The sequence below is a fragment of the Carcharhinus amblyrhynchos genome, unplaced genomic scaffold (assembly GCF_965287045.1).
Source record: "Carcharhinus amblyrhynchos unplaced genomic scaffold, sCarAmb.v2.hapA scaffold_56, whole genome shotgun sequence".
Classification (NCBI taxonomy): domain Eukaryota; kingdom Metazoa; phylum Chordata; class Chondrichthyes; order Carcharhiniformes; family Carcharhinidae; genus Carcharhinus; species Carcharhinus amblyrhynchos.
Window position 1 is genome coordinate 1,199,558 of NW_027649797.1, and position 24,548 is coordinate 1,224,105.

Consider the following 24,548-nt stretch of genomic DNA (forward strand, 5'->3'; position numbering starts at 1 on the left):
ATATCAGTCCTCCTGTCCGGCAGGTGGCCCTGCTCCCCCCTCCCCCCGCCGTGTTGCTGCTAGATCAGGCTTCCCATCCGACAGGCGGCACTGTTTCTCTCCTCCAAGATATCAGACCTCCTGTCCGGCAGGTGGCGCTGTTTCCTTCCTCCGAGTGTAGTTACTAGGAGATCAATCCTCCTGTTCGGTACGCAAGCGCTGTTTCCTGTTTCCAATGTACATGCAAGATTAGTCCTCCCGTCCGGCAGATGGCGCTATTTCCATCCTCCAGGTTAGCAGTTCGCCTGTCCGCAGGCGACTCTGTTTCCCTCTTCAGGATATTCGTCCTCCTGTCCGGCAGTTGGTGCTGTTTCCCTGCTTCTAGTGTACGTGTTGGATTAATCCTCCTGTCCGGCAGATGGCGCCGTTTCCCTCTTCCAGGCTAGCAGTCCTCCTGTCCGCAGGCGACACTGTTTCCCTCCTCCAGGGTATTAGTCCGGCAGGCGGTTTGCTGTTTCCCTGCCTCCAGCGTACATGTTGGATTAATCCTCCCGTCCGCCAGATGGCGCTGTTCCCCTCCTTCAGGGTAGCAGTCCTCCTCTCCGGCAGGCAGTGCTGATTCCTTCCTCCAGAGTATCAGTCCTCCTCTCCGACGAGCGACGCTGTTTCTGTTCCTTTCCCCGTTGCGGTTGTGTTGGAGCCGCTTCGTTTCCTGTAGTTGGATTCCACATCCGGGAGCGGAGTGAGGGGATTGATGTGCGTTTAGAGAGCGACGATGCGTGCATTGGGGTGAGAAGCTGTTGGGCCGCCACTAGAATCACCCAGGGCCTGCACTGCTGTGCTTTTTTAATCTGTTGGCGGTGGGGCCGGCAGAAAGTTAGAAGCAGGGCTGGGGCTGAACACTCTGCGATTGGGGCTGTACTGGGGGAGAACCAGAGCCGGGAATATAAATAAATGCAGGCAGGAGGGAAGAAAAATAAACTACACGGACGGAGACGAGAGGGAAAAACATAAGGGGGAAAGATAGGAAAAACATTGAGCAATAGCAGGGACGGAGTGGAGGGAGAAACACTGGTGAAAGGCGAGGGAGACATCAAGGAATGGGGGGGCGGGTAGAGAAAAGAGCAAAAGTAGAAGCTAGCAGAACCTGAAGAGAAATCGAAATAGACACGAAGGGGAAAGAAATACAGGAGGGGTAGGACGAAAAGAGAGCAAAGGGGTAAACACTGAAAATTATTGCGAAAACTGCTGAGTAAGTAAAAGGGAGAAAACAGAATTCGAAGAGAGGGAGAATTACGTAAACTGTGCAGAGAAGAAACAGACACTCCAGGGTACACAGAAACTGGATAGGGAGAAACATACTAAACCTGAAAGAGAAACACAAATAAAATATGTTGTAGGATCTGGAAAGAAACCAAGAAGGGAAGAGAACAGAATACAGAAATTTGCTGGGGGAAAAGGAAACTTGAGAAAGGACAACAGGCACCTGGTGAAAGCAAGATATTTTATCAACGTTGAAAAAACTGAGAAGAGCTGGGAGAGATACTTGGGAAGTGAAATGTAAAAACTATCATTGGAATTGCAGAGTGAGACAAGAGAGAAACAGAGGAAGCAGACAGGCAAAGAGGATTCATAAATTAGAACAAGGGAGAAACCAGTGCAAGAATGTAGAGACAGAGAAACTGTCAGAATGCAATAAATGTATGGAAGGAATTTAATATAAAACAGCTAAAGAAACACAGAATTCCAAATGAGAGTGAATAAATATGTGATGAAGAGGAGTGTAAAATATCAGGGAAAAGGTAATTTAAATTGAAAATACTTAAATGCGCAGAACAATCTGAAACCATTGGGGGCAAAAAAGGACTCATGATGTGACATTGTGCAAGTAGGACAAAGCAAGTCAGAAGACAAATTGAAAGGGAGGAGTGAACATAGCTTGAATAAAGGGGAAGCTTAGGAAGACGGTACTCATTACACAGCTCAGAGGCAGGTCGTCACTGGGATCATCCAACAGCAGGGCTGCGGTGACTTAGGTAAAGAATTTGAAATTAGAAGAGAAAAAAAGTATTTTCAGCATGGGGAGGAAGAAAAAGTCTCTGCATGATTATGCTGCTGAATTCTGTGATTTGTCAGTGAAGAGACATATTGTTGAGCAAAAGGAAGGAGGGGAGAGGGATTTGGTGGAGATTTTGTACTGTAAATCCTGTGAAATCCCGATGAGTGCTCGGAGGGACCGCATTTTAGAGCATTTGGCATCAGCCAGACACTACCGCAACAAACGATTGGAGAAGCATACCTCAGCCAGGCTTCATGCAACCACATTACTCATGTAAGTGAAACAAAGTGCTTTGAGAAATTGTGTGGAGAGCCACTGCTTTAGAATAGTAACCTATCCCACTTGTCGTACACATGCACTTTGACAGTGCGACGAGGTGCGATGATACAACCAGGGTGATTTGAAATGTGTGCCCCATTAAACTATAATAATTATTAAATAGTCTTCAAGTGGAAATCCAGTGCCTCAGTCAATGTGGTATGGCATAGAGAACAGGGAAGGTCCTAGTTTGATCGCTGTTTTCATTTCACTTCATTTGTACTGGGTGATGGCAGAGGCCACTACAATTAATCCCAAGCTGATCACCAAGCAGTGATTCTGCCGTAAAAGTAGGTGTCAAATGAAGGACAGGATTGAGGGTCAGCTGTGACACTCCATACAGTCATATAGTCTGCTGACATTCACTCTTTGTCTCTCTTTATGAATGCCCAGTTTTGGGGGGTTGGTGTTGGGAACAGAGGCACTTTAACTCTTTCCCCACAAGAAAAATGAGGTAAGAGGTTTGAACTGCGGCTGTGAAAGTGTTCGTAAAGAAGTGAAGGTTTCTTCAGGTAGAAAACCTGCTGATGTTTTGATGCAGACAAATGAATGTTCCAGAATCTCAGCAAGACGCAAGTTGTCAAAATTTCAAGAGTGTATATTTTGTTTTAGTGACAGATTGCTGCCAAACATATGGCTTATAGGGTATTGTGTCAAATGCAGGTTTACACAAATTAGATGATTCTAGATTTGATTCTTTGCCTGTATCAGGTGGACTGATGTATAGAACCATATGTTCTTTAGAATCATAGATTCCCCACAGTGTAGGAGGCCATTTGGGCCACCGACTCACCAACAGAGCATCTTAGCCAGGCCTACCCCTGCCCTATCCCCGTAACCCCACACATCTACCCTGCTAATCCTCCTAACCCACACGTCTTGAGACACTAAGGTGTAATTTAGCATGGCCAATTCACCTAACCGCGATGAAACTCACACAGACACAGGGAGAATGTGCAAACTCCACGCAGACAGTCACCCAAGGCTGGAATTGAATGTGGGTCCCTAGCATTGTGAGGCAGCAGTGCTAACCACTGTGCCAACGTACTGTCCCAGTGGGGGAAAGCATTGCAATTGGCTTCTTCACCTCTAGGTGAGAGAAAGAGACAAAAATAACGAGGACGGGAGGTTTTTGATCCTGATCACTATTTAGTAATCCGTTGACAAATTTGGCAGGTACTGTATGTGACTCAGTTTTGTACCTTCCTGTGGTTGAATATCTAGCACACAATCAATATCTAGTCTCAGGTATTACAAATTACCAACAAAGTGAGGAACAACAACATCTGCGGAAATGAAGGAGCTCATAGTTCCCCCATCCCAACAAAGGCGGGGGGATTCCACAGCAATAATTGAAAAGGAGTTAAAAGCCCCTGTATACCAAAAAAACCCTCAAAAATCCTGGATTGTTTGAAACAACCCCTGTCCTCACCCCCATACCCAATTTTTCAGTTTTAAATAACCCACAATTCCTACCACAATTAGGAGATTCTAATCACTTATGTTCCCTCACAGCCGTATGTTTTGAATCTCATTTGGGTGAATTTTTCCATCCCACCTGCCATGGGAATCAGAGCGGGCAAGGGGCAGAGCATGGAAAGGTCTATTGACCTTATCGTTTTGGCCTCCTTATTTGAAAGAGAATATACTGGCACTGGCAGGGGCACAGAGTAGATTCATGCAGTTGATTCTGGCATTTAGAGGGTTGGTTTATGAGGAAAGACTGAGTAGACTGGGGCTATACTCTTTGGAATTTAGAAGAATGAGGGGGGATTTTATAGAAACATATAAAATTATGAAGGGCAGAGATAAGATAGAAGCAGAGAGGTTATTTCCATTGGTGGGTGAAACTAGAACAATGGGGTATAGCCTCAAAAAAAAGGGGGAGCAGATTTAGGACTGAATTGAGAAGGAATTTCTTCACCCAAATGGTTGTAAATCCGTGGAATTCCCTGCCTAGTGAAGCAGTTGAGGCTACCTCATTGAATGCTTTTAGACAAAGATGGATAGATTTTTGAACAGTAAAGGAACTAAGGGTTATGGTGAGCAGGTGGGTAAAAGCTTAAAGTTTATTTATTATGGTCACAAGTAGGCTTCATAGAATCACAACATCTCAACAGTGCAGAAGGGGGCCATTTGGCCGATCGAGTCTGCAGCAACCAGAATCCCACCCAGGTCCTATTCCTGTAACTTTACACATTTATTCTGCTAATCCCCTGACACCAGGCTCAATTTAGCATGGCCAACCAAACTAACCCGCACATCTTTGGACTGTGGGAGAAAACCTGGAAGAAACCCATGCAGACATGGGGAGAACGTGCAAATTCCACACAGACAGTGACCCGAGGCCAGAATGGAACCCAGGTCCCTGGTGTTGTGAGGCAGCAGTGCTAACCATTGCGCCACCGTGCTGTCCACTTACATTAACACTGCAATGAAATTACTGCGAAAATCTCCACAAAAATGGAGCTGAGTTCACGAAAAGATCAGCCATGATCTTATTCAGTGGTGGCGGAGCAGGCTCAAGAGGGCAGATGGCCTATTTCTGCTCCTAGTTCTTATGACCTCGGGTGTGATTTTCTGGTTTGGGGGGATCATGTCTGGAAAATCCCACCCCCTTTATCCAATTAGATCACTGAAGCAGAACAATAGAAACCATTGAAAATTTACAGCTCAAAAACAGGCCTTTTGACCTTTCTTGGGTGTGCCAAACCATTTTTTGCCTTGTCCCACTGACCTGCACTTGAACCATATCCCTCCACACCCCTCTCACCCATGAACCCGTCCAAGTTTTTCTTAAATGTTAAAAGTGACCCCTGCATTAACTACTTTATCCGGCAGCTCATTCCACACTCCCACCGCTCTCTGTGTGAAGAAGCCCCACCCCCCCCCCCAATATTCCCTTTAAACTTTTCTCCTTTCACCCTTAACCCATGCCCTCTAGATTTTTTCTCCCTTAGCCTCAGTATGTTGTCCTTACTGCTCCCCTTCAATTGTACCGACTTTGCGGTAGAACTTGGAAGTCAGAAAATCAGTTCATCAGATAGTCGAACGCGTAAAAACACCACCTGGTGTGCTGCAGAAACTGAACACTGCTTGGTGCTGCCCATGTACTATGCTGAGTTAGCTGATATTGGAGGTTTTCCCTCAATGCCTGAGGGATAGGGATGGCAAGTAAAACAGTTATGGTTCCTGGTCCGAATCAGTCTCTAGTTGCTCCTTCTAAAAAGCAGAGGTGTGTAAAACCCCCTGAGAAAAGGATTGAGCCAGGATGTGATGCTGTCCATAGTTGAATAAAAGTGAAGTTTACAAGTAAGGCTTACATTAACACTGCAATGAAGTTACTGTGAAATTCCCCTAGTCGTCACACTCTGGCACCCGTTCAGGTCGATGCACCTAACCAGCGCGTCTTTCAGACTGTCGGAGAAAATCTGCGCAGACATGGAGGGGAACGTGCAAACTCCACACAGACAGTGACCCAAGCCGGGAATTGAACCCGGGTTCCTGGCGCTGTGAGGCAGCAGTGCTAACCACTGTGCCACCGTGCAGCCCACATGAATAACTTAATCCTCAAGTGGTGGTGACATCTCAAAGTGTTTCACACAGGCCCTAATGACTTCAAAGTTTTACCTCAAATTAGCTGCAACATTGAAGGGGAGCTGCAAGGACAGTGTTCTGCTCCAGTGATCAGATGGGCTACGCTTGACTTCCAGACTTTGAACTTATTTCTCCAGCAAGGATAATTCTTGATCATGTCCCACATAATCTAGGCTGATACACTCCAGAGCAGAACTGGGGGATTGCTGCCCTGACAAAGGCCTTGTCTGCCCTCTGAGGTGGAAACAAATGATCTCGTACCACTAAATGAAAAAGAGCAGGAGAGCTTTTCCCATCTTCCTGGGCCAATATTTATCCCTCAATCGTTATTACAATCAGATTATTTGGACATTATCGCATTAAACTTGGAATGTAGACTGATGAGGCAGTTGTTGCATGCAGCAAAATCTCAAACAAAAGATTGATCAAAACTGGTTAATTGTTTTTTTTCCTCAAACATTGATTTCAAGTAAAATTGTTGGACAGAATGTTTACTCTTCTTCCAGTAGTTTGGTATTTATTATCCATGCAAAGCCACTGACAGGCCTTCAGTTTAACATCTTGTACACAAGACGACACTTCTGACAAGTCAGTACTGGAGTCAACTGTCAGCCCTAAGTTATGTGTTTGAGTATTGAAGTTGGAGCAAGAACAGCCTTGAACGGTCACCGTGGCCAAACTGATGGTCCCCTGAAGACTGAGGCCATCAATCAAAGGCTGACTCAGGTCAGAAATTTGGAGCAAGATTGTATGTGCTCTGTGCAAAATCTGCAGCAATGTTTAATATCCAACCATCAACAATTACATTTAAAACAAGCAAAATACTGCTGATGGATACAGCATCATTAACAAAGGAAAATATCCCAGGTTGCTTCGTGGTTAGCAGTGGCAATGTCCACAACAATATGCATCTTTTACAAAAAACTAGGGAGCCCCCTTAAGTGTTGTCCGCAAACTGTGCATCTTTTGAAAGTCCCCTTGCTTGATTTTTTTAAAAAAGTTTTAGCATGTTTCCTGCATTTGCCTGCATTGTTTAGACTCCACGCTTTCTTAAATAGCAAGAAACACAAATTGAGACAGATTTCTAACCAAGCAGGGAGAATTGAAGTTAATGCCTTTTGGACCTAAGCCGATGTGGCCCATTGGAAAGATGTATATAGAAGTAATCCCAGCAGAATGAGACTTGGAAGAAAGAAACCCACTTTTCACTTTGTGAATCTCCTAGGGAATCACATGAATCCATCTTGCATAGTATCGTGTTGACATTGAATGCAGCCATTCCAGTACATATGAGATGTGATAACTGTCTCTCAAACAAATGACTGAAAATAAAAGCGAAGTGTTGTTCCTGGAGTCATACAGAACCGGTTCTGGGGCTATACTGATAAGATCTGCGTACAATGCTTTTCCCATTCTATACTTATTTATGCTGACTTTATTCAAGACAATCAATTTGTGTGGATTCGGTTTCTTTTGATTACATTATTTTATTCATTTTGGCATTGGCCCGGTTTTGAGATGTACAGAGTGTTCCTTTACTGTCTTCAATTGTTCAGTTGACACTGGTTTCAGGGTTGAGTTAACACAACCTGTTGGCCTTTTGATATTGGAATCAGTAGCATTTGGCATCGTAGGAATAGGATGAGACCATTTGGTCTCCTGAGCCAGGTCTGCTATTCAGTTAAATCATGGCTGATTTGCACCTCAGCTTCCCGTTTTTCTTGCCTTTGCTCCGTATTCTTTGCTAGCTATACCTAACAAACATCTATCAGAAGTATTTTGTCCGTGGTGGCAGGGTTCAAATAATTCCATTAACTTGCTGTGTTTGATTTAAATCCTGACTAGGTTATGGACCCAAAGCAGAGGAAGCCTGTGTATCCATTGAAGACCAGATCTGGTGTTTTAATGGAGGTAAAGCTTTGGACAAAGTGAAGGACCACATTGCATTGCTGCAATGAAAGCAGAATACTGCATGCATTCCCCGGAAGGAAAGGCAGGTCACTGTGAAATGCAGAAGTCGCGTACCTTTTAGAATTTTACTCAGGCAAAGGGGATTCCAGTCCTGAAGACAACATTCAATTTGGTATAGGATCATAGAATCTCTACAGTACAGGAGGGGGCCATTTGACCCATCGCATCTGTATCAGCCAAAATCCCACCCACGCCGCAACCCCGCACATTTAATCCGCCTGACACTGTAAGAAGTCTCACAACACCAGGTTAAGTCCAGCAGGTTTATTTGGTAGCAGAAACCACTAGCTTTAGGAGCATTGCCCTTTCATGTGAGTGGGAGTTATGTTCACAAACGGGGCATATATAGATACAAACTCAATTTACAAGATAATGGTTGGAATACAAATCCTTACAGGGAATACAAGTCTTTACAGGTAATCAAGTCCTAAAACTACAGACAATGTGAGTGGAGAGAAGCTTAAGCACAGGTTAAAGAGATGTGTATTGTCTCCAGCCAGGACAGTTAGTGGGATTTTGCAAGCCCAGGCAAGTTGTGGGGGTTACAGATAGTGTGACATGAACCCAAGATCCCGATTGAGGCTGCCTTCATGCATGCGGAACTTGGCTATCAGTTTCTGCTCAGCGATTCTGTGTTGTCGTGTGTCATGAAGATGACCTTGGAGAACGCTTACCCAAAAATCTAATCTGTCCGACACCAGCGTCAATTTAGCATGGCCAAGCAGCCTAACCAGCACAGCTTTGGACTGTGGGAGGAAACTGGAACACCCGGAGGAAACTCATGCAGATATGGGGAGAATGTGCAGACTCTGCACACACAGTGATCCAAGGCTGGAATTGAACCTGGGTCCCTGGCATTGTGAGGCAGCAGTGCTAACCACTGTGCCACCACGCCACCCCAGTCGTTCAGAACTTGAGTATTGCTGAAAAGTCAGACATGTTGTCAAAGTTTTTCATCTTGTGCTCATCAGAACAGCTCGCAAGAAATTACCAACAGGAACGGGGGGCAATAATTTGTTCTGCATGAGAAGAATGTGCTGATTGATTGATGAAGACAGGGTTGCTGATGGGCAGTCTGAGGACAGTTGCTGTTATGTCTATGAAGCAAGACATAAAATAAAACTGAAGGTAACTATAGACACATGAGTCCTAGAAATGTACGGGGAATGATTAACTTGCGTTTTAATTGTGATTCCAAATATCATTATGCAATGGATTGTTCGAAGCACAAAAATCAAGCCTTTAAGGTAACTCATGATATGGATAGTTCTGATGTGAGAAAGATAAGGATGACTGGCCTGAAGAAATTGTATTGGTTAATCAATGTTTGAGTCCAGTGATGAGCATTTTTATCGCTGATTCATTCAACTGTGCAGTGTTGGGTAGCAGGTGCACCTCTACAGTGTGTGGAGTGAAGAGGCTTAGTGAAAACTTGGAATTTCCTGACAAGGAAGAGCGACAGAAGGTTAAGGAATATAAAAGCTCCATCTGCTTTCAGTTTCGGAATGACATTATATTGAGGTAGCGGTCATCCCATGCAAAACATCTGGAATAAGTCTCTTTGGCTCTGATGTTGTCTCCAGTGAAGTACCTTTATTGTTGAGCAAGTTCTCAAATGAAACTAGACATGGAAAATAGCGAAGTATTTGTATTTGGGAAAGCTGTGGATTTACATTTCACTCATTTATGTTGACCTAAAGTTATGGAACAATGATCAAGGGTTGTTTTGCTACACTTTGTGGATATGACAATTAAATTCAGACCATCTATGCTGATAAATGAGAGGGACAAACAAGCCATCAGAGAAAAGGTAATGGAAAAATGAGTTATTACTGGACTAGGTATGGTAACTGAATCCCTGTTGGATAATAGAAGAAAATTTGTAAATGGCAAATTTCAGGACATGTGTGGGAATTTGAATATTTTAACCCTGAATATTGCTGTTGAGAGTCCGTTCAGTGATTTCTGCAAGAGGTTGTGCAAGATACTGGCTGGCCAACTGACTTGCAAGTTGCAAATGGCACTGACATAGGCAGTACATGTTAAAAGTTCTTAGCAAATGCTTAGGGGGTTTAGCTGATACCAATTGATATAGGGAAGGAATCCAAAGTTGTCTTCCGTATGTCTGATGAGTTTGCATTTGGCTAGGATAAGCATGATATGTTCCACTTCAAGTGTGATTCAAAAGACCCACTAGGGAGCTTTTACTGAACAAAGTTTATTTAAGAATATAATTAACATGTATGGAAAGAAAATTAGCAATAACTTTTAATAATTACAAACAAAAAACAACCTCTTAACAAAGATCTCAACAATGTTCCAATCAAACCAATTCCATAGACAAAAGACCCTTTTAACAGGTTTAACACAGCACAGACTAATGCTCAAGTGATACTAGGATCAAGGCCTTTAGTTGAATTCTGCAGTCAAGTGCTCTTGAGACTCAGAATGGTTTGAAAACAGGGCTGCTTCCCAAAATGCCAGAGACGCTCTGGTCTAGCTCCCAGTAATAACAGATTTTCACCCTTCAGGAAAATAAGATCTTGTTTTCAGCTAACAGAATTTTCAAAACAGCAAGGAGAGAGGAAAAACACTTTTAACTTGCTGTCCCTTCTAAAACTAAAAAACTCAAACTTGCAGCTCCAAACTGAAAATGAGCCTCTGTCACCTGCCCAGTTCATTCCTCCTCTCAACAATGACATCATCTGAGGCTGAAAGCATGAGACACATAGAGAGCTGCAGAGATCATGATTTAAAAAAACACTTCTTAAAGGTACACTAATGTCACAAGTGTCTAGCCCCTTAAGTTTGTTTCAATGAGATGACCTCTCATTCTACTAAATCTGAGAGAATATAGGCCCAGTCTCCTCATTCTCCTCATAGAACAATCAAGAATCTGTCTGGTGAATCTCTACTGTACCTCCTCTCTGGTAAGTGTAACATTAGGTAAGGACACCAAAAACTGCACAGTACTCCAAGTGGGATCTAACCAAGGTTACATACAATTGAAACAAGGCATCTTTATTCCTGTTCTCAGATTCTTTTGTAATAAAAGCCAACATACATTTGTCTTCCTAATTGTTTTATGCACCTGCATGTTAGCTCCCAGTGACTTATAAACAAGAGCACCCCAGGTCCCTTTGGACATCAACACTTCCCAATCTCTCAGCATCTTAATACTCTGTGCCTATTTCACTCACTAACCTAGTCCAAATCCTTTGCAGCCTCACATGATGCACGTTCCACCAGTGTAGTGTCATCCTCAAATCTGAAAGTATTACATTTGAATTTGCATCCAAATCATTTTTGTATGTGTTTATAGAGGAACACTTTTTTAATGTTGCAAAACCCTTTTGGGCCCACTGGAGATGGGATAGTTGTCGCGCATTGTCTGTGGCCTTGGGCACTGGAGGCATGGAAATCATTTGCTGCATTTTGGCAATGCCAAAATTCCTGCCACTAACACATATTCATTGGTTTACAGCATTTATTGTCTGTCGGATTACACTTCTGGTTTGCACTTCAGAGTTCCATTTCAGCTATATAATTTCCTTTTGTACAAATTTCCTGTTCCCAATCTCTCCACTTTAAATCCCTGGTAACAGTATAAGGTCGTGAGCACTTCAAGAGGACGTCCCCAAACAGAAAAGTCTTGCATTCCGGGGGAGAGGAAAAATGTTTTAAAAGGTGTATTAATGAAACATAGTGGGGTCCATTATAGTTAGTTGTGATTTTTAAAAAAATATCTTGTAAGATTACTGAACTGGTTGGAAGAGCAAGCAGGATGTGATGCTTGGGGAGTGGGAACACTGTGAATCAGTAACTGTAGGGTCATGAAGTTCTTGATTAATGTATTTTGAAGTGAAATGGCACAGCTAGAAGTGGCAGTTGCAGGTATAAATACCTATTAACTCAGCTTGAGAGGAGATCAAATTCTAACATTCTCTGGAGATGTCTTGATTGACTTCAAGGTCAAATTGGTGATTTTGGCTGCCCTCTATCAAGAAATGAATAAGAGTTGCAACAGAGACAGTCCATTCGGCCCTAGGGATCCTTGCAAGCATTCATGCTTCACGTAAACCACTTCCCACCATCCATCATCTCACCCTATCATTAAACTCTTTTTGCTTTTTCCTTCATTTAAAGTTATCTAACTTCACCTTAAATACAAAAATGAAAATAAAAGCAGCTACAATTTTTTTCCACCTCATTTTTTTTGTATGAAGCCAAACTTTGATCCACAAATTACAAAATAAAATGTTTACAACTTCATATATTTAATTACATTGACTTCTATTTTATTTTGTGGCTATTCTCTTTCTGTTTGTACTGTTTCTCTTCATAGATTAAATTTCTGGAGCGCTCACAACTAGAAAGGTGCTTCACAGAGTATTGAGAAAGGTGGATAAGGAGTGGGGTAATAGGGAAGATTATAATACTTGCAGTGGGAGGGGAATTGAACATACTTGTTTGTCAGTATTCATTCTTTTGTTTCTTTCCCTTTTGTGGTTTATTCCTCAACCACTTTCAGGTTGTTTTCATTTTTTTTAGCCAATGCATTAGTAGTTTTTGCAAGACTATTTGAGATTCTTACAAAATGCAGGGAGTCTTCACTTTTTACTGATTGTCTATTCTTACATCCTCCTTGTGTACCTCTATCATCTGGGGAACAGGGACTGTTATCTTTTGCTACGTTTTGGGTTCTAGCATGAAAGTAACATCATCTGTAGCAACAACAGCTCATATTGATGTTGCACGTTTAATGTAGTAAATCATTTCATGGAATGTTATCAGATGAAATTTGACACTGAACCACAAAGAAAAATTAGGACAGGTGATCAAAATCTCGATCAAAGTAGTGGGTATTAAGGGCCTTCTTGAAAAAAGAGAGCAAGTCAGAGATTTAGGGAGGGAATTTTAGAGCATGGAGTTTAGGCAGTTGAAAGCATGACTGTCAATGATGGAACAATGAAGACTTGAATGCACAAGAGGCTAGAGAAAGCAGATGAATTGTCATTGGCCCATGGAATATTTGACAAGTAAAAGTTGGCGAGAATGCTACTTATAACTTAGAGGCATCTATTGGAGGCACTTCGTAAAATGTATTGAGCGTGTAACAGGAAATAGATTGTTGAAAAATCTTATGTAAAGCGTGCACTTATTATGCACAAAACCTTGCTTCCCATTGCCAAGAGTTTTGATCACACTTTGTATCAATATTCTAAATCGCTGCGCCAACATTTTCTGTTCTGTCACAGATATAATTAACTGCTTTGACCATGTCTTTTGTGGGCAAATGAGGCACCATTTTTTAATTAAAGGACTCCACAAGCAATAATGAGCTGATTGATCCTTTTGAGAAATTACGCAGGAATATACAGGATTGGAAAAAGACATCAGCCCATTTGTTTGGTCAGTTTGTCTACATTAACAGTGACCATACTTCAAAAGTAATTCACTAGATTTCAATCATTTTGGGCCATCCCCAGGACATTAACAATGTTATCAAAGGTTGTGTTTATTTGGTGATGCTGGCCTAAAGAGAAAATTATGGCCAAGACATCAAGAGAGTTCCCCCATTGTTCTTCAGAGATTGCTATGGTATTTTTAACATGCATCTGGACTAGTGGAGAAGGTACAAAAGGCATTGGTTTAACATTTCATCCAAGGAATGGTATATCCTGTGATGAAGCATTTAGTGCAGCATTGGATGTCAACCTAGATTGGATTCAAAAGTCTTGCTGTGTGGATTTATAACCAAGTTAAGACTGTTATCAATTAAGCCAAGCTAACAAGTAGACCAGTTTTACTGCGCTCCTATTCCCAACTTAATATCCAAAGCCTTTCTTGGAAAGACTGCTGAAGACTATGGGTTAATCTGTGATGTGTCTGTACAGTTGATGCAGCCAGCCCACTGTTGTGTGTCAAATACCATAATCTTGAAATCACCTCGATGAAGTCCAGCATTCTAAGCACATTCTTCCAACCGATACAATTGCAGGATTATAAATAAAGCAAACTGGGTTGGAACTTGTGGTTCCAAAAATCTACATACACAGCCTTTTTATCTAAAATTGTGAGCTTCACAAACTGATTTTTTTTTGTCTTCCTGTCTCAGTAATTATAATGTTAAGGAGACACTTTCAAAGTTAAAACTAAACAGCAAGACTTCAAAATTGAACAAAGAATTGGCAGTGATTTAAATATTAATGACTCTGTGTGCTGAAGTAGAATTTAGACATCAAATTGATTTTGCTCCCCGGTTTTCCCCCTACATTGCAGAAATGATCACAGAAGTATGTATCAGCTGCGAAGCACTTCTGGATGTCTTGAGGTCATGAAGGGTGCTGTTTGAATGTTGTCTTTTTATTTGCCTGATGACACGGTACAGTTCTACTGGGTAAGAGCAGGAACAGCAGTGTCCATCTGGTGCCTCGCTTTAAGTAACTTGTTTCACAAATGATGCTGAGATTTGAATATTGAAAAGCTTTCCAACCCATTGGGGCAAGGAGAACATCGCAGTCATGCTCAATTCTATTCTGGCCGCCACCTAAATGTGTATGCTTCCAGTAAGGATCAAGGCTTTAACACTTTTTCCCTTCTTTCCCAGCCTTCCTCTGTAGGTTAGTACTGTGGTCAAGTACAACTCCATGCTGCCATAACTGCTGACGTCGGCTAATTCGACCCTGGGGTAGTGTGGTTATTATGACTCAGTACAACTGTACTGTGCATTTATCAAATGAACTATTGTGACCAGGGGAAACTAACTGATATCCATGTTTTTAAAAAAATTTTATTTAGATAGCTAATATTTTGTTGGTGTATTATCTTTCCTAGGTCGCCTCCTGTGGACTTTACCACTGGCATGTCTGTTCTCGATCAGTCTGTTCTACCACAGTCATCGTCCTTTGTATTTCAACCCAACCCATGTCCCACCAGCTTCAGCAACAGTATTCCATCTCCAGTACCTCATCATCAGAACATGATCTCATTCAGAACCAATGTGTCCAACTCCACAACCAGCACAGTGACTATCCGCCATGACATGGCTACCTCAAACACCCCCTCAGGTTCTTCACTTTTATTCAATGGCTTTCAAGTCCTTGGTCATTCACACTCCTCAAGATCCAATGGCCAAAGGCACATTGTTCCTGAAGCTTCCAATAATGTAATTTCCAACACAACAGTAGGACAATATGGGAATGTTGATTTGATGGGCAGCCGCATTGGACTGGCACTGTTTGGTGTTTGTAGTGGCAACAGAGCTTTGTTTAAAAGCATTGAAGAGGAGAGTGGCTGCACCTTGCTGTACATTGTGGAGGATTGCATCCAGGACTTGGAATGTTCTTTCAGCACGGACGTTCTTGCAAACACCAGGGTGTTACGGGGACAGGACGCTGACATTGTGCTCAATGACCAACGGTACGGTTATGAATTGCGTATTTATTCTACACACATTTGCACATTTTGGAGCAGTGCGCTCCTATTATGGAGGCAACAAAATAGTTGGGATAGTTTAGATCCACCACTATCTCCATGAGTTGCTTGTTTGCCTCGGGCATTGAGGATTCTCCAAGAGTCTTTCCTGAAATTCTGCTTTGGCTGATTTCGCTTGGTATTCCACCAGTGCAGAAGGGAGATGCACGAGTGTGCATCATTAATGGATAGTATCAGCAAGGATGGCTTTGAAGATCATTTCTCATCTTTCTTTGTATACTTGTATAATGTCTTCTTGTTAGGCTTTTTAATTTCCTCTTCAAGTGGGCACTCCTGAAAGACTAATGAGCCACAGATTTTGCCTAAGTGGCCATTCATCATCTGGAAGTCTAGAGTGTAAGTATCTGCCAGGGCAGGATATCAGCACAGGAACTTATCTTTTATGTGGAATCCATATTCATGCCCTATTCATTAGACATGAGCGTTGTTGGCTGGCCAGCATTTATTGCCCATCCTTAGTTGCCTGAGGGCAGTCGAGAGTCAGCCACATTGTTGTGACCCTGGAATCACATGTAGGCCACAGCAGGTAAGGACCAGATTTCCTTCCCTAAAGGACATTAGTGAACCAGATGATTTTTTTTGGCAATGGTTTCCTGGCCATCAGTTGATTCTTAATTCCAGATTTTTTATTTATTGATTTCAAATTCCGCCAGCTGCGAAGTGGGATTCGAACCTGGGTCCCCAGAATTTCTGGATTAATAGCCTAGCGATAATACCAATAGGCCAGCACCTCCCCTTTGTTGCTGAATAGGAACAGAGAGGAGTAGACACTCAGGCTGTTTGTCTCTTGCTAACTATTACCTAGTTGTAGACCACAAAGCTCTTTCATCCCTGTAGAGCTGGTTGAAAACAGTTACTTCAGCTTGGATTGGATCTAACCAGTTGCTCTTCCTTAGCCAAGTGGAACCAAATCCAGCATTCAGTTGTTGACTTTTCCTCATTTTGTTCCACAATATCATCAGAACAGTAATGTTTACTGTTTTCCCACCCCTCAACAAGATGTAATGTTTGAACTATACAAGGTACTCTGATGAGCAAAGTCAGATTTTGTTTAACTTCAGTTGTGGTACCCTAATATGTAATGGACTAGGTGCAGTTGGTTACTCCATTGCAAGATGAATGAATGCCATTGTCAGCTGCTATCTGCCCATAATGGCACCTGTCTGTTGACCGTTTTGGCCATTCATTTATGAAGTGATGTTCCTTTAAACATTGTGAATCAGTGAGTATTGCCAATAAAAACCTTGCATAGGACATGTTACGGAAATCAAACCATGAATTCTCAACGGACAGCAGGTCTGTTCGAAGTTCACCTTTTAGAGTTGTCCTAATTGTTCTAATGATTATTCTGGATGAAGAAGCTTTCTTTGCTTTATTTTGAATTTTTCAGTTTTTTTTCTATTTTTATCTTGTGCAAGGACAATCCTGTTCTATTGGCTGTTTGGACAGCAGGTAATATGGCAGAACATTGACTGGAGGTGAATAGAAACTGTGTTTCTATTATTTTGTTTCTCAGCCCTTGTGATTAATGCAACTGAAAAAATTTGGTTCAATGGAACATTTTTCCTTGCCGTGGTCTCCTTCTGCAAATTAGAATGAAAGCATTTTAGTTGTATTCGTAAAAATGAATTGAGATCTGAGATGGATTTCAGGTTGATCTACCCAAACACCTAATTGTTTCCTGTGCTGTTGTTTGTGCAGTGTCTCAGGAATTATTATTTGCTCGCTGGCAGAAGAAGGCTCGGAAATAGTCCTGGATGCTTTACGCGCAGGTATGGTGTGCGTTTTGGATAAATGCAGATGGGAATTGGAGGGACAAGGAAAGATGATGTTGAGGAGGTAACTCTTGTCAGTTTGCTCTAAAGGTTAAATGGGTCTACTTCATGTGCTGTGGTTCTGAGTCAACCAGATAGTCCTAATTTTGATTGCAAACATGTGCTATGTTAGTTGTTTAAGCCTGGGGAGCTACCGGAAGCTTCTATAACATCTCTGGAGCAGGGTGGCGGGGGGGGTTATGTGATCAGTCAGCAACGCTATTCGTGAATGCAAGCCAGTGTTTCTGCTGAAAAATACATTTGTTTGGACATTTGATAAAGATGAGCATTTGCTTTGGTGCTCAATGTTATCAGATAGTTGTGTGATGTTTGGATTCTGTGTAAATCGTAACCACTTGGCTGAGATCTTGGCACAGTTGCTGCAACCCATGTAACTGCCATAAATTATGGATCGACACCGTCACTGAGGAGAGGAGGGATCAGGGGAATTGTAAGTGGAAATAGGCAGATAACAAAGATGGAAATCGAGATGGGATACTCGAGTGAAGTTTTATGTTCCTGTAATCCGTAATGTTATAATTGTTTATTTAACTCAGGTGAGGTTACAAACTTAATTGACTGATATGCATCAATCATTTTTATTGCTTTTCAATAATACATATTCCCTGTGCACTACACATGCCTGTTGTCAAATGCAAATTTCTGCAACTATTTAAAAAAAAACTTAATTAAGACCAAGAGCTCTTCTCGTCAAAGCACAGAAGAGTTTGCTACATGCAGGAAATACCAGAGGCACAGTGACCCGAGCCTCTTAGTTGGTCTTGCCACAAACAAAGTAAAGGGTGCTCATCCCAAAATAGATTAGTGGTTTTTTTTTCAATTAACCCAATGTTTACTTAACATTTGTTAGAATTTGTAACCTTAAAAGCCTAGTTTTATTCACCCTTTAGCTATAAAATGATACATTGTAGTTTAAAAAGTTAAGTTTATTTGTTAGTCGCAAGTAGGCTTACATTAACACTGCAATGAAGTTACTGTGAAAATCCCCTAGTCGCCACACACTGATGCCTGTTCGGGTACACTAAGGGAGAATTTAGCTTGGCCAATGCACCTAACCAGCATATCTTTTGGACTGTGGGAGGAAACCGGAGCATCCAGAGGAAACCCACACAGAACTGGGGAGAATGTGCAAACTCCACACACTGATTGAACCCAGGTCCCTGGTGCTATGAAGCAGCAGTGCAAACCACTGTGCCACCGTGCTAGGTAATGGGTATAAAATAACACGTCCCCTGATTTACTGTAGGCAGCACTGTTGGCAATTCAGTAATGCCAACCACAAGGATTGTTGCTTTTTATCTCCTCATTTTTCCCTTCCTGTCCTTGAAAGTAAATAAAATGTGCTGCAAGTATTTCAGGAGCCCAGAAGTGCCTCTTCTGAGTAGCTAAGGTTCAGGCAGAGCCTGGATTGTTGTTTGTGGAAGCTCATTTGACTGAATTTGCCAAGGCTGATTCTAACTGCAGTTGACAACCACGTGCACCATCCTGCAAAGCTTTCTCCAGGAAGTTAGATTTCCTCTTGCATGTTGAAACGCTTTTCCCCTTAAAGTTTTATGCAGCCAGAGCCCATTCATTTCTGATTAACTCCTTCCAGTATCTTTCTCACACTCCTACAAAGGATACAGGTTGAAGCTTGTTGTCTGATAAATGAACTTTTTCTCATTTGTAGCCAGGTGCTTGGAGGATTTTATGTTTGTCATTATGCCAGTGATTTTCAGTGAAAACCTGAATTGTAGCTTCAACAGCCCAAATTCCCAAGTATACACAAAACAGAAACTCTATTCAGTCGTACTTAGCCAGACTCCACCAGAATACCGCGAAGGGTTATTATTGTCCTGTCTTGTATACGGTTCTCTGAAATGAATGAATTATTTTCTTTGTGTTGCAGGTAAAGGAGTATTCTGTGAAAAGCTACTGAGTTTAGACAAACAAATGGCTGAGTCGTGCTTCGATGAAGCTGCAAGATGTGGGCAACCTCTGGTGTGTGGACTCTATAAGTGAGTAAAGTCTACCAGCTGAGGTTAATGATAAAATCCCAACTGCATAGGCTATTGCTTTGGTAACTTATTTGCTAAATCAAAACATGGGTGGCGACTCCCTCTGGGCAAATATACCCAGATCTCAGCTGGCCAAAATGGAAGGGTGAATTAAAATCAGCCAGGGGTGCTGGCCCTGTTCACAGCAAGAAAGCATGTATGTCTTTATTTGCATACATTAAGTGAATAGGTTCAACTGTAACATCTCCAGCAATCAGATAGCTTCCTGGTATTCACTTCGCTTACATTTGCTGAATGGGTGATTCACTGGTGAGCATGGAACTATACCTCAGGAACAGGCTTCAGGGGAAGAGAGGAGATGACAAATTAAAAAACAGGTAGCGGGGAGCATAGTATTATAACTTGTTTTTTAAAAATGTGCTCAAGACATGTGACCTTGTTGATGTTCCCAATGTTTTCTCCATTCTAACCTCTTAAATCCAGTTTTGGAATACTGGCACTGACCTCAGGAATCTGAATGGATTTGTTAGTTTCAGAAACCACTTCATTATTCTGCCAGAATAAACTTCTGTTGGTAGCAGCGTGTTATTGAAGTTCACATAAAACAGAACAGATAAACTCTACGCTTGACATTAATGTCTATTTTCTGTCTCTGTGCAGACGTTTTGATCCAGCCGTGCAATTCTTGTACAAGAAAGTTCACAATAAAGCTCTTGGGAGGATTCATCGAATAGTTAGTGTCAGTAGGATCTACCCTTCTCTGTCTCTCAGCTATATCAAAAAAACAGGTATGGGCTTGGAAAAGTAAATTCCATGTGGAATAGATGTATGTGAATGCAACTCTGAGAAAAGTTGATTTGGAGAAATTACTTTGGGAGCAAAAAGAAAACTGTTGAAAATATGAAATAGAAATGGTGGAAAAATGCACTAGGTGTGAATGTTTGTAGATAGTGGCAGTCAAGCAGGCTGCTTTGTCCTGGATGGTGTTGAGTTTCTTGAGTGTTGTTGGAGTTACACTCATCCAGGTAAGTGGAGAGTATTCCATCACACTCCTAACTTGTTCCTTGTAGATGGCAGGCAGACCTTGGCGAATCAGGAAGTGAGTTACTCGCTGCATGGTTCCCAGCCCGTGGCCTACCCTTGTAGTGTTTATATGACTATTCCAGTTCAGTTACTGGCCAATAATAACCTCCAGGTTGTTGATAAGGGTGAATTCAGCAATGGTAATGCTATTGACATTTGAGGGGCGTTGAATGGATTTTCTCTGTTGGAGATGGTCATTGCCTGGCACTGGTGTGGCACGAAATGTTTCTTGTTCAGGTCTCATTGCATTTGGATGTGGGCTGTTTCAGCATTTGAAGAGTAGTGAATGTTTTTTAATTCATTTTGCGGGATGAGGACATTGCTGGCTGGAGCAGCATTTATTGCACATTCCTAGTTGCCTTTCAGAACGTAGTGGTGAGCTGTCTTCTTGAACCGCTACATCATGAGTTGTAGTAAACCCACACTGCCATTAGGGAGGGAGTTAGTTCCAATTTTTGACCCAGCGACAATGAGCAAACAATGAAATATTTCCAAATCAGGTTGGTGAGTGACTTGGAAAGGAACCTCCAGGTTGTGGTGTTGCCACATATCTGCTGCTCTTGTCCTTCTAGTTGGTAGTGGTTGTGAGTTTGGAAGGTGTTGTTTAAGGAACCTTGGTGAGTTTCATAGATGGTCATGCTGCTGTCACTGTTCATCAGTGGTGGAGAGATTGAATATGGAAGGGGTAGCTTTGCCCTGGATGGTGGTTGGAGCTGCACTCATCCAGGCAAGTGGAGAGTATTTCATCACATTCCTGACTTGAGTCTTGTAGATTGTGGACAGGCTTGGGGAGGGGGAGGATCAAGAGGTGAGTTACTTACCACAGGATTCCTAGCCGTTGACCTGCTCTGGTAAACATAGTATTTATATGGCTAGTCCAGTTCAGTTGCTGGTCAAAGTAAACTCCCAGTATGTTGAAGATTGATCCATTTGTTATGGAATCGCTTAGCTCTGTCAATGGCGCAGAACATTGTGCAATCATAATGAAAATCCCCATTTGACCTTATGATTGAAGGAAGGTCATTGATGAAACAAGATGGTTGTGCCAAGGACAGTGACCTGAGGAACTCCTGCTGTGATGTCCTGGAACTGAGGTGATCGACATTATCCTTTGTGTTAGGTATAACTCCAGCGGAAAGGATTCCCACTGATTCCAGTTTTGCTTGAGCTCCTTGATGCCATGCTCGCTCAAAAGCTGCCAAGCTGCCCTGATGTCAAGAGCAGTCACTCACACCTCACCTCTGGAGTTCAGCTCTTTAGTCCATGTTTGAACTGAGGGTATAATGAGGTAAGGAATGAGTGACCCTGGCAGAACCCAAACTGAGCAGGTTATTGCAGACCAAGTGCTATTGGATAGCCCTTCTATCACTTTATTGAAGATGGAGAGTAGACTTATGAACAGTATTTGACTGGGTTGTATTTATCCTGCTTTGTATGGACAATGCATACTGAGACAATTTCCCACATTGTCCAGTAAATGCCACTGTTGTAGCTGTGGTGCAACAGCTTGGCTAGGGGCACGCCAAGTTCTGGAGCAAAAGTCTTTGATACTGTTGCCAGAATATCATCAGGACTCTTAGCCTTTGCCGTATGTAGCACCTTAAGCTATTTCTTATTATCACATGGGGTGAATCCAGTTGGCTGAAGGCTGGCATCTATGATGCTGGGGAGATGGATCATTCACTGGCACTTGTGGCAGAAGATGGTTGGAGGAATACGTCAGCTTTATCTTCTCCCCCTTATTCCCCGCATCCGCCCGCCAACTGCTGGAGGAATAGTCTGTGGACAGAGAATAGAGCCAACATTTTGAGTCTGGATGACCCTCCGTCAGCTCTGATGATGGGTCATTGAGGCTCAAAACATTGGCTCTATTCTCTCTCCCAGATGCTGTCACACGTGCTAAGATTTTCCAGCATTTTCTGTTTTTGTTTCAGACTCCAGCATCCACAGTATTTTGCCTTTATCGGTTGAGGATGGGGATAGCCATGGAGCCTTCTCCATAATCTGATCTTTTCCTGATTGTCATATGTCCATATGTTGATGTGTGCCTAAAGGTTGAGACTGACAAGTCTTAACCTTTAGGCACACTGATAAAGACTGGTAATCTGCTTAGAATTCCCCACATCTTGTGATGTTTGTCCTTTCTGTCACAAAACCTGCTCCAAGCTGAATTCTTATATGCATTGTTATATAACTGTGGCTGTAACCTATTGTTCCAGACAGGCGTAGTCACCTGAATTGTTGTGTTTTAAACAGGTGGGATATTCTACGATGGTGTTGTACACGATTTGGATACTGTCTGCTGGCTACTTGGAGAAAATGCTCCAGATACCATATTCTCATTGGGTCATGCCTTCTGCCAAGGTAGGAACTAATTGAATGTATAATAAGATAGTGAGCGTAGCAAAGAACTTGTCTGGAAGTAGTGAGGGAAGAATCTTCAGAATAGTAGATTTACATCAGTTGTGTCAAATTCCCATCTCAATCTGATTCAGAAGCTTGAACCTAACAAGCTGCGTTCTGATTGAAGACTTGAGTGTAGATCTGGAGGAATGGGGGGCAGGAGGATGGAAATTTAAAGATTAATTGGTCAACTCCCAGGTGAAATGAATTGTGGCTGGGGGGCACAAGCTGTGAGTTTAACTCTTTCCACCAGTTCAATCAATCTGGTCCTTTTTGAGCTGGGGACCAAATCAAAGTTCGTCATAAATATACCCCACTAGTTCACAGAGAGCCTGCTGCTTCCACCTACATTCAGACCTGCAGACTACACCAGTCCCACATTGTGTGCTTGACTCTTCATATCCCCAGAGCCACTCGGGGAAAGGCAATAAATGCAGCCTCAATCATTATGAACATCCCAGGCACGAGTTAAATTTTTTGAAAAAAGGAACACAGGAAGCAGACTGTTTCTATCATGCACGAAAGTGGAAAATGTTGGCCTCAAAGTCTTTGTGGAAATGTCACTTGAGAGGGATACTCAGATATCATTGGGTAATAGAAGCATTACAAGTAATTCCCAACATAGAGAGCAATGTTTTTTATCAACTTGCACAGTCCTCTTTCCTGCTCCACTTCTGACTGTTATACTAAATAAATGCAAGTTTATTCTTTCTGTCTTCACCTGAAAGTTCCAAAATTCTTAGTCAATGAAGTGCCTTTTCAAATGTAGCTACTGTTGTAATATATGAAAACCTTTTTTTTGTATGCAGCAAGAACACACAAACAACTACATAATATTGATCAGTATTCTGTTTTGGTGATGTTTATTTAGGGATAAAAGTTGGCCAGGCCACCAAGGAGACCTGGATCTTTGAGTTAGTGCCATGGAATCTTCCATCTGGGAGAGAGCTTCAATTTTAACAGTACACCCGATTCAGCACTGCTGATAGTGCAGCGCTCCTTCTGCGCTGCTGATAGTGCAGCGCTCCTTCTGCGCTGCTGATAGTGCAGCGCTCCTTCTGCGCTGCTGATAGTGCAGCGCTCCTTCTGCGCTGCTGATAGTGCAGCGCTCCTTCTGCGCTGCTGATAGTGCAGCGCTCCTTCTGCGCTGCTGATAGTGCAGCGCTCCTTCTGCGCTGCTGATAGTGCAGCGCTCCTTCTGCGCTGCTGATAGTGCAGCGCTCCTTCTGCGCTGCTGATAGTGCAGCGCTCCTTCTGCGCTGCTGATAGTGCAGCGCTCCTTCTGCGCTGCTGATAGTGCAGCGCTCCTTCTGCGCTGCTGATAGTGCAGCGCTCCTTCTGCGCTGCTGATAGTGCAGCGCTCCTTCTGCGCTGCTGATAGTGCAGCGCTCCTTCTGCGCTGCTGATAGTGCAGCGCTCCTTCTGCGCTGCTGATAGTGCAGCGCTCCTTCTGCGCTGCTGATAGTGCAGCGCTCCTTCTGCGCTGCTGATAGTGCAGCGCTCCTTCTGCGCTGCTGATAGTGCAGCGCTCCTTCTGCGCTGCTGATAGTGCAGCGCTCCTTCTGCGCTGCTGATAGTGCAGCGCTCCTTCTGCGCTGCTGATAGTGCAGCGCTCCTTCTGCGCTGCTGATAGTGCAGCGCTCCTTCTGCGCTGCTGATAGTGCAGCGCTCCTTCTGCGCTGCTGATAGTGCAGCGCTCCTTCTGCGCTGCTGATAGTGCAGCGCTCCTTCTGCGCTGCTGATAGTGCAGCGCTCCTTCTGCGCTGCTGATAGTGCAGCGCTCCTTCTGCGCTGCTGATAGTGCAGCGC

At 42.9% G+C, this 24,548-nt stretch overlaps 1 protein-coding gene across 2 annotated transcripts in view; it reads left to right on the plus strand.

Annotated features, from left to right (window-relative positions):
* The first annotated feature begins 620 nt into the window (after positions 1 to 620).
* Positions 621 to 24,548, plus strand: part of LOC145337662 (myo-inositol 2-dehydrogenase-like) — a 29,928-nt gene continuing 6,000 nt past the window's right edge. Inside the window, exons 1-6 of one of the 2 annotated variants that reach the window (XM_080182473.1) lie at positions 621 to 2,311; positions 14,762 to 15,346; positions 17,123 to 17,193; positions 19,145 to 19,253; positions 19,914 to 20,041; positions 22,593 to 22,700. In XM_080182473.1, coding sequence (XP_080038599.1) covers positions 2,058 to 2,311; positions 14,762 to 15,346; positions 17,123 to 17,193; positions 19,145 to 19,253; positions 19,914 to 20,041; positions 22,593 to 22,700 — 1,255 coding nt within the window. In that variant the 5' untranslated portion in view covers positions 621 to 2,057. Of the gene's footprint in view, positions 2,312 to 8,124; positions 9,053 to 14,761; positions 15,347 to 17,122; positions 17,194 to 19,144; positions 19,254 to 19,913; positions 20,042 to 22,592; positions 22,701 to 24,548 lie in introns of those variants that run through there. The other variant, XM_080182474.1, reaches the window with a different exon arrangement.